This window comes from Mustela lutreola, chromosome 7, assembly GCF_030435805.1.
Source record: "Mustela lutreola isolate mMusLut2 chromosome 7, mMusLut2.pri, whole genome shotgun sequence".
NCBI classification, from domain to species: domain Eukaryota; kingdom Metazoa; phylum Chordata; class Mammalia; order Carnivora; family Mustelidae; genus Mustela; species Mustela lutreola.
The window spans coordinates 77472590-77483029 of NC_081296.1; the positions used below are offsets into that span (position 1 = coordinate 77472590).

Sequence of the window (10440 nt, forward strand, 5' to 3'; positions counted from 1 at the left end):
AGAGTAGTGTTACCTCAGTCTTAACTGCACTGGTGCATAGCCAAGGATTCCCACTGTGGGAAATGCGGAAGGCCAGCTGCGGCTGCTGGGCTCCACTCCCAACAGGCGATTGTCTTTAGGCAGAATCTCATTGCTGCATTGAATTATGTCTCTACCTGTCCCCCTCCAATTCATATCTAGAAGCCCTAATCTCCAATGAGACTGAATTTGGAGATAACATCTTTAAGTGGTAATGAAGGCTAAATGCGGTAAAAAGGCTCTGATCTGATGGGATTAGTGTCCTTGTAGGAAGAGACACCCGAGAGCTCCCACTGCACTCTCTGTCCACCTGCATGCGCCAAAAAGGCCACAAGAGTACACATGGGGAAAGCCACTGTCTGCACGCTCGGACTTCTCAGCCTCCAAAACCGTGACAACATAAGCATCTGCTGTTGAAGCACCACCCAGGCCACAGGCTACTTAAGGCAGCCCTAGCAGACTAAACTGTGTGTCTAATACTCACACTGGCATGCTGGGAAGGAGACAGACTCACTCTCCAGAACCCACCGGTGGCACCTGAATGCTGCTCAAGATAGAGACAAGGGGGCTTCCATGTCTGTCACATGGTTAATTCCTCTCTTCCTGTCGGCAGCATCCACGGACTACTCTTACTCCTCCTCCCAGACCCCACATCTCACACTACCCTGCAGAGCTGTTCATCTGTTTATCCATTCATCTATTCGTTCATTCGATTGACACTTGCTAATAAGCATCTATTATGTGTATGCACTGAGTTGCTAAGAAGGAAAGGCATTTGCTCTCAGTCCTCCTCCAGTTAACCCAGCCAGCCTCTGACTCAGAGCCGCAGGTGCAAACGTGCATATTTGCATCCCTCTGCTCCTCGGGCCACTGGTCTACTGCTGCCATCTGACTGAGGAAATACTCCTTTGTGTTGAAAGACTGTACCTTCAGGAGTTTTGAGTTACAAAAAGATTCAGAGCAATAAAATCATGGCATTTTTATTTTCCTCGGTATGGTTCTACATAATTTCTACAATTTGCATGTTTTACTTTTATAATCAGAATACAGGTCCACAAAAAAACATGTACGTGAATCTTGATAGTAACTTTATTCATACTGGCCAAAAACTGGAAACAAACTAGATGTCCATTAATATGAATTAAAATACAAATACAAATACAAAAATACGAATTAAAAGACAAATGAAACTGTGATACATTCACAATTGAATACTATTTACCAGTAGGAAGAATCAATTACTGATATAAGCAAGAATGTAGACGAATCTCCAAATCGTGAGGCAGAGCTAAAGAAACATCCACCAGTGAGTATGTTCTGTCGGAATCCCTTTGAAGTGCGAGGACAGGTAAAACTAAGGTAAGGGGCAGAGTCAGAGCAGTAGTTGCCTCTGTGGGTAGGTAGTGCTGGGAAGTGAGTGGGAAGGCCCTCAAGGGAATGTTCTGGGGGTGATGGCAACATTCTATGCCTTGATGGGGTTGGGGTTACCCAGGTGGTAAGCACTTTTCAAACCTCACAGAACACAGACCTAAGACTGGTGTTTCACTGTTTGAAAATCTTACACAAAGAACTAAACAAATATGAAACTCTTAACAATAGACACACTAATATATTTAGGACGACATGTACTGAGGCATGTGATTTACTCTAAAATGCTTCAACAAGTAAGAGGGTCTGAGGACTGGACAGAAGGATAGGAAGACAGATAGACATATAACAAATATAGTGAAACGTTCGTGGAAGAATCAGGTGGTAGGACAGATGGTCACTATAAAGTCCTTCCAACTTTATTGTATGCTAAAAATCGTTTGATGTTGGAAGAAATAAAGAAAAGTAAGAAACAAATTTCAGAATGCCAGTACTAGATTGGGGCAAAGTTGATTAAGGAGCACATCCATTTACCTATTAGTTAATAATAAATTGGCTTATTTAAGCAAAGAAATATATATGTATCTCAGTGGCTGGATATCAGTCCTGAGTCCCTAGTTTATTTGGTTTGCTTTAATTCTTGACAGCTAGGAGGGAGCCTGCAGGAGCTTGCTGAAATGAGTCACAGGATGGGTAAGATTTCAGACACAGGGACAGAGAAGACGGAAGAATGACCTGGAGGGCAATGATACACACTCAGATACACATGTCCATGCAAACATGGACAGACGTCTCATAAACACACAGGCACACCCCCCCCTCCACACATACTTGTTTCCACATGCTACCATTTCCTACTTCAGGTTTGCTATCAAAAACACTGCTAACCTCGTAAGTGAAATCATTAACGTCATATCCCCATGCATCAAGAGTTGGCCACTGTAGAATTCTATTTCATTTCATTCTATTATTTTTTTAAGTGGTCTCCAAGCCAAGCATGGAGCCCAATGCAGGGCTCAGACTCACAACTCTGAGATCAAGACCTGAGCTGAGATCAAGAGTTGGACCCTCAACCGACTAAACCACCCAGGCACCCCCGCCACTAGAGAATTTTAGAATTGAAAGGGTCCTGGGAGATCATCTACTTCAAGTTGTTTGTCAAAGCTCTTTTTAAAGCCACAGAAGGCTTGCTTCAGATGAAATGGGGCCAGCCTCCCACGTGAGACAGGAACAGCAGAGGCGGTCCTGAGGAGGCTCTGAGCTGGGCGCCGCAGCTGACATCCCCGGCATCCTCCCACGGAAGCCAGGAGTTCTGAGAAGGAATGTTAAAGTCACTGAGCCAGTCTAAGCCTTCTGTTTTACTGACCCTAAACTCTAAGCTCAGGGAGGCCAGTAATTCACCGAACACCACACAAAGTCACGAAAGCCAGGACTTCATGGAGCCAGGGCCTGTGACTCCTACTTTGAACTACTCAGTATATGAACGAGTTCATATAAAGTTTATTATATGATCTGGCTTTGAGAAGAATCTCGAGCTCTCAGGCAGGGCACCTGGGTGGCTCAGTCGGTGAAGCATATGCCTTCAGCCCTGGTCATGATCTCCAGGTCCTAGGATCACGTCCCACCTCGGGCTCCGTGCTCAGAAGGGAGCCTGCTTCTCTCTCTCCCTCTGCCCTTCCTCCCGATCGCTTTGTTTCTCAAATAAATAAAAATATTTTTAAAAAAATAAAAAAAGAAAAGAAAAGAATCTTGAGCTTTCACCTGCAACCATCTACTTGAGAGTGCACAGGCTGATTAGTTTCACTGGCTTATTTTGGCCAAAAGCAGTATTAAATGGAAGGCAGTATTAGGACCCTGGAACAATTTGCTTTCCTCCTGGAAGAAACACAAATGGTGTCGATGGCCCCTGACTCCCCAGGCCGCCCACACCTGCCAGGCCTGGTGCCTCCGCCAAGCAATGCTGCCAGTCATTGAAGGCCCCGTGGCTGCAACCCAGCCTGGTAAGTAAACATGACAAAGTTTACCCAGTTCCGTGTCAGTTACACCCTTGGGTCTCTCCCTCCTTCCTCACATTCTTTGACCCACAAAGCCAGGCCTTAACGCTTTAACCCGGAGGAAGAGCTCACTTTGCAGTGCTTAGGCAAACAAACAGCAGCCTGTGCAAACAATGTGACCAGCTCTCATGTGATCTCCCCGGTGTGACTCCTTCCTGTGGAGCAGGAGCCTCCAGACTCAGACTGCTGCCAAGCCCGCCAGGGACAGGCCTGCTATGGGACCGGGGAGCAGGGAGGCCCACCCTCCGTGTCCTGCCTGCAAACACTCTCCCATGGAGCGATACCGTGTGTCCCCTAACTTCCAAGCCAAGGGAGGCGTGACAATGAGGGAAAGCCTTCAGGAGCACAACCCTTGGGAAGTGATACGTCCCCGGGAACATGCCGAATCCCCCACCCCACATGCTCAGCTGAGGAGAGAGCATCTTGTCTCCTTGCCTGCCTACTGGAAGGCATCTGCAGCTGTTGGCCACAAAAAGGACTGACGACCTGACATGGAATAGAGGACACCACAAGCTTCCTTCCCAGCAGCTCTCTGGACAGGAAGGGAATCTCCACATTCCCAGTCAACCAGGCCAGAGCAGCGATACTATGTTCCCTCTCTTCCCCTTCCCTTGTCCCTCCAAGCCCTTCCCAGGCTCCCCAGCATCCCCTCTGTCTCCCAGTGTCCTTTCCAGGCCCTCCTCCTGACAGGCTTTCTCTAGAGTGTCCTCAATTCCCAAAGCTTTGGCAACTGCCCTGGTACCTGTCCACCAGAGACCTCCAGCCTAGATCTCTCAACAGGTCTAGAGCACATTTCCAGTGGTCTCCAGATGCCAGCCCCTAAATGTCCTCAGATGCTCACAAATTCCAAGCTCTAATGATCATTACATATCCCGCCAAACCCACTCATCACCCTCAGTTCTCTTGACTGTGTAGTCAGAAACTTGGGACCCCCAAGTCCTAAGTGCTGGACCCCCTCCCCTCCTTCCACCCCCAACAACCAAATGGCCCTCAGGTGCTGGAAAGCCTACATCTTAAACAAGTCTCACCTAAAAAATAAATAAATAAACAAACAAACAAATAAATAAATAAATAAACAAGTCTCACCTGTCTGCCCCATCCACCCTCCACTGCCATAACCATCGATGAACTCCCTGCTCCCAGCCTCCACCAATCTTCCCCTGACAGATGCCACAGTCGGCTAAGGGCTTCCTCAACGAGGCAGAACACCAGGTTTCTGTGGCTGTACAGATTGCCTCATCCACAGCTGAATCAGAATTTCCATGGGTGGGGTCCAACAAGATGAAAGCTTTGAGACCCCCCCACTCTCTTGTTGATTCTGATGAACAGCCAGACGTGGGGAGCCACTGTTCTGGCCCATCTTCCTACTCAGGCTTCTTTCCCTCTTCAGTCCACCTTCTGCCAGCTGTCACCACTAGCAGTTTCTAGAACATTCCAAGCCCTTCCTTGGCTCTCTTCCTTCTACCACCAGTTCTCCTCTTCTCACTGCCAGTGAGCAAACTGCTCTCAGATTTCAAGATTCAGCTCACAACTCCTGTCCTTGGCAGCACTTACCCTGTCAACCCTCTACCCCAAACAGGATTAAATGCTTCCTCTTTAGAGCTCTCTCTCTCTCTGACCCTTCCCCAGGTTTCTGGGTAGTTTCCCATTTTCTCCACTGGCACCTGAGCCTCAAGAGTCTCATCTTTGTACCCTGGAACCTGACACAATGACTTCCCCACTCCGTAAACATCTACTGTACAAAAATTCAAATTCCCAGTTTAGTTGCACCAATTAAACACTAAACTTTGGGGGCACCTGGGTGTCTCAGTTGGTTGAGCCTCTGCCTTCAGCTCAGGTCATGATCCCAGAGTCCTGAGACTGAGTCCCGCATCGGGGCTACCTGCTTGTGGTAGGAGGGCACCTGCTTCTCCCTCTGCCTCTGCCTGCTCTTCCCCCTGCTTTGTGTGTGCTCTTTCTCTCTCTGTCAAATAAATAAAATCTTTAAAAAAAAAAAAAAGACTATGCTTGGTATTTTAGTTTTTACATCTTTTTTTTTTTTTTTTTTACTCTTTTGAAGTACCCATATATAATACAATGGATAAATCTAATTTTCCAGAGTTGTTAATGGTTAAGCAGCTGCCTTCGGCTCAGGTCATGATCCCAGCGTCCTGAGATCGAGTCCCACATCAGGCTCCTTGCTCAGCAGGGAGCCTGCTTCTCCCTGTGCCTCTGCCTACCATTCTGTCTGCCTGTGCTCGCTCTCCCCCCCTCTGATAAATAAATAAAATCTTAAAAAAAAAAAAGAAAGAAACAAAGTGAGTGTTGCTGGAAAAGGAGGGGGATGTGGAGATGGGGTAACTGAGTGATGGGCATTAAGGAGGCATGTGATGTAATGAGCACTGGGTGTTATATGTAACTTAAGAATCACTAAATTCTACCTCTGAAACTACAAAAAAAAAAAAAAAAAAAGGGAGGGGGGAGGCACTGTCAAATTGGATTTGGAAGGTGATGCGCTGCTGAGCAAAGCAGTCATTTCAGGTGGAGAGAGCCCTGCAAGCTAAGGCATAGAGTGTGGAATGGGCAGGAGTGCAGCAAGGGCTGCCAGAAGTTTGCGGAGCAGGAGCTGAGCAGTGGGGGAGATGCAGAGGCAGGACCTTGCGGCTGGTCAGTGAGTCTCAGAGTGACAGGAGCTTCCAGAGGGTTCGAAGAGTGAATGGCCAAACCGGTTTCTCTCAAAGAGAAATGCTCTCAACATTTCTAAGGCATGTTGCCAAATAGCTTTTGAAAAGAGAAGGGTCATTTTACACTTCCTCCAGTAGGAATTGCTACTCTCAGCACACTTCCTCCCAGGAGTCCCCTCTTTCTCAGAACCTCTCTCCCTGTGGCTCCGATGCCAGCTCTCCCACCTCCTCCTCCTTATCACGGCTCCATCTTGGGCAACCTCTGAATAGTTTTGTTCCTCTGTGAACTGTCTTGGCTCTCTTCTCTCCCTTGGCAAGGCTCTCACTGCCTGGGCTTCATTCCTACCTTGGGGCAGAAGACTCTGGTGCAAGCTCCCCACCAACCTCTCTAATCACCCAGGGCACTGGCCCCAGGAAACCCCTTCATCGCCTCAAGCCCTGCAGGGACAAAGTCTGCCTCCTGACTTCCTAAGCTCACCTCCCCCTAGTAGGCCTTAGTGTGTTCACGGCACCCCCTGCTCTCAATCATCCAGACCCTTAAATCCACGTCATCCCTGGTTCCTCCCTCGACCCAGTCCATTCCTATCATCACCTACTTCCACACACGCTCTGGATTCTGCCTGCGTTCACCCTGTCCAATATGGCAGCCCTAATTCTCTCCCTGATACTTAGGATGACCTGAAAATCCAGCCCCCTGAGACCCATGGGTACGGTTGGCATACTCCACTTCCTCAAAAACAGCCCTGGTCCCGTCTTCCCATGCTCAAAATCTGCACCAGAGTATAAAGCTCTGACCTAACTCTTCAGCTACCGCGACCCTCTCTTCTCAGCTCTATCACCAGCAGGCTCCTCCATCCCTGCAGGGCTTTAGCAAACTGAATTATTCGACATGTCTCATTTCTTTCTTTCTTTTTTTTTTTTTTTTTTAAGATTTTATTTATTTATTTGACAGAGAGAAATCACAAGTAGATGGAGAGGCAGGCAGAGAGAGGAGGGGGGAAGCAGGCTCCCCGCTGAGCAGAGAGCCCGATGCGGGACTCGATCCCAGGACGCTGAGACCATGACCCGAGCCGAAGGCAGCAGCTTAACCCACTGAGCCACCCAGGCGCCCCACGCCCCATTTCTATCACTTAAAAAAAAAAATCTTTCTAACCTCCCCCAAGCACAATGTTTTAATCAGAAAGTACTAAACAAATGTTTTATGGCTGATAATATATCAGTCTTCAAGGCATATGCCAGAAGGAAGATTCAACAGGGGGCAGGCAGGTGTGAAGTGTGACTTGAGCGAACGGGCTAGCCTGCAGATCAGGGGTGGTATGGCTGTCACCCACGGAGAGCCACCTCCGCCCTGTCACCCTGCTGCAGTGTCACTATTTGCCGCTGGGTGCAGAAATGGGGTTCAAGGGGCGCCTGGGTGGCTCAATGGATTAAGCCGCTGCCTTCGGCTCAGGTCATGATCTCAGTGTCCTGGGATCAAGCCCCACATCGGGCTCTCTGCTCAGCAGGGAGCCTGCTTCCCCCTCTGTCTCTGCCTGCCTCTCTGCCTACTTGTGATCTGTCAAATAAAATAAATTAAAAAAAAAAAAAGAAATGGGGGTTCAGACTGCTTTAAAATGTTGTGTGGCTTAAACTGTGCAGAGAAGCAGCATTCCTGGGACATAAAAATGGCCAAGGGTCCCCGGACACAAATGTCGACTTAGGTCAACCCTGTGTACTGGCCTTCAAGGACAAATGGTTAGATCCGTAGACTTGGGGAATATTGCAGGAAGTGATGGGGAAGCAAGGGAGAGGGCTTAGATTTTGTTTCCATTCAGGAAAACTCATTAACAAACATGCTGTCTAAAACCTAAACAGCTATAAAAACTTCCACCTCTGCAGTTGACCTTATGGGGACTGACTAACCACCTGGAAAGGAACAGGCAACCTTGGGACAAAGGTGCCTATTTGGATAAAAGTGAGAAGGGATGGCCCTCCGTGCTCCTTTTGGCTCTGGGAATCTCAGATTCTCTATCCATCCAAGCTCCTCTCTAGAAAACTCTTCCATATCAGTTTTCCTATATTATGCCTGCTACCTAGTTGGTATTTAAAAATATTTGTGGTGTAAGGCACTTGATGATACAGAAGCTTACACTTGTGTATTTTTGTTTCTAAAAAATCAGTTATCTAAAATAAGTTAATCAACAGTTTTCTGTACTCCAAAATATCTTCCAAGTATTGTTTTTTTTTCCAGAATTTTCTTTTACCTCCAGTAAGCTGAGGGCCTCAGAAGCCCTGTTGGATATCTGAGGGCTCACATGCTCAGCGGTAAACTCTTCTGGAATAATGGAGGTTCAAACAGTGCCCATTTAGAACTCTAGTTAATGGAAATGTGTTAGAGGGCACAGTAATTTTTGGATGGTTTGTACTTGTAATTAATTCAGCATAGTAGAAGAAAAAAACATTGAAACAATGATTTATAACTATCGTTTGTATCTATAGCAAAGTGTCTTTTAAAATATAAACCCGAGGGGATATATCAGGGGGAAATGGATAGATTCTAGTCTTAGCCATGGGAATACCAGCAACCATAGAGTCTACTCCGCTGGGGTGTGAGAGGATCCGACTTTATGGCTATTCAAAAATCTTTTTTTTCAAATTATTTTTTATCCAAATAATTAGCCAAGCTCGTCTCGGGAGATCCTGGGTTCCAGAACGCTATCTTTCTATATAATGGGTGGAGCCCTCAGCCTTGGGATAGACATAGTTTGCAAGAAATGCTCTAGAGTGACTCCCAGAATCAGCATGTACGTGAAAGATGCTTTATAAATTGTAAAGCAATGTGTGTGAGGTGAAGAGCCCGTGGCCTCTGGATTCACAGAAGCCCTCTACCCCTACGGGTGAAGCTTGCCTCATAACGCCCAGGCAGCTTTCACTTAGGACTTGAACTTAAAGGCACGTGCAGGCATTTCTGAAGACCCAGGAATTCTAGAAAGCATTCTGAATTCTGTAGTCCTAAACTTCTTGTTCAGGGGCTCCGAGGAGGGTCAGGAAGATTACGGATACTATTAATCGCCGGGGTCTGAGATTTCTATGTACCCGTGGGCAACTCTGATTCCACCTGTGGCTCCGGAGGAGGGGCGGAGAGGCGCGGGGGACAGGGGTCGCGATCCCTGGGCACCGGGAAGCTCGGGTCGGGGAAGGCAGCCCGTCGCACTTGGTCTTCCCATCCCGAGTGCTGCCGGTCGCCAGGCCCTCTGCGGCGCTTCCTTGCGGCGAGCGCTCCAGGTGCGCAGGTGTGGCCTGGGCGCCAGGTACAGTCAGCGTTAGCGCCGGCCACCTTCCCTCCCGCGGGCCCGCCCTTAGGTACCTGCGTGTACAGCGCGGCCACAGCCATGGGCCAGACAGGCCAGGACAGCTCGAGGGCCGTGAAGCTTCGAGGCTCGGGGGCCGGGCAGGAGGCTCCGAGGCCCGGGGACGAGTGACCGTCAGCGCGGCCGGCGCGTAAATCAGCGCTGGGCCATCTTGCCGGGGCAGTTTTCCAGCGACCGTCTACTCACCTTCCCCTGGTGTAGCCGCCTCGGGAGGAGAGCAGCCGCCGATTGGTCGTTCCCAGCCAGCCTGGCGGGTCCGCGTCGCGATTGGCTGGGGCGGGGGCTGCGGGCAGGGAGCGAGCCTCCTCCTGGCCAGCGCTGTGCGGTCCAGTGGGTCCACCTGGCGGGGGTGCTGAGCCGTCCGCCCAGGCTGGATTACCCCCCCTCAGGGGTCGGAAACAGGTAAGTTTTGAGACCCTCCCCGTCCGAGTTTTGGCTTCCTTAGTTAGCAGCGTTTAGTGGAAAGCGCAGAGGATATGATCATGGCCACAGAAAGTCCAAGAGAATCAACAAATTATTAGAGCTGGTAAGAGAGTTCAGCCAGGTGACCGTATTCAAAATCAAATATAAAAATGAGTAATCTTCCTTTGTGTGAGGAATAATTATTCAGAAAATCCGACAGAAAGTTTGATGGAAAATAAGACATTTACCACATCAATGAACATATAAAGTGTCCGGAGATCACACTAACAAAAATACACTTGGCCTTTGTGGGGAAAATGTTTAAATTTCTCTACAAGGACATAAAAAGAAGGGGGGGTGGTAAATGCCATTTTCGTGGATGGGAATATTTAAAATTGTACAGGTGTCAATTCTATCCAGATTAATAATATAATGTATAAGCCTAACATAATTGGAATAAAAATCCTAGGGGGACTTTTGGAAAATTGTGCAATGATTCTATATTTTATATGAAATAAAATTTATGTAGAACCAAGACAATCTTCAAAACAAAAACCAAAGAAGTGAGATTTGCCCTATTATATA

General features: G+C 48.0%; 1 protein-coding gene across 2 annotated transcripts in view; it reads right to left on the reverse strand.

Moving 5' to 3' along the window:
• Positions 1-9657, reverse strand: part of MYO5C (myosin VC) — a 92112-nt gene extending 82455 nt beyond the window's left edge. The window contains exon 1 of one of the 2 annotated variants that reach the window (XM_059181574.1): positions 9640-9657. Coding sequence is in view for 1 of the 2 variants with exons in the window: in XM_059181572.1 (XP_059037555.1) it covers positions 9450-9476 (27 nt within the window). In the remaining variant the exon portion in view is untranslated. The other variant, XM_059181572.1, reaches the window with a different exon arrangement.
• Between the last annotated feature and the right edge of the window lie 783 nt (positions 9658-10440).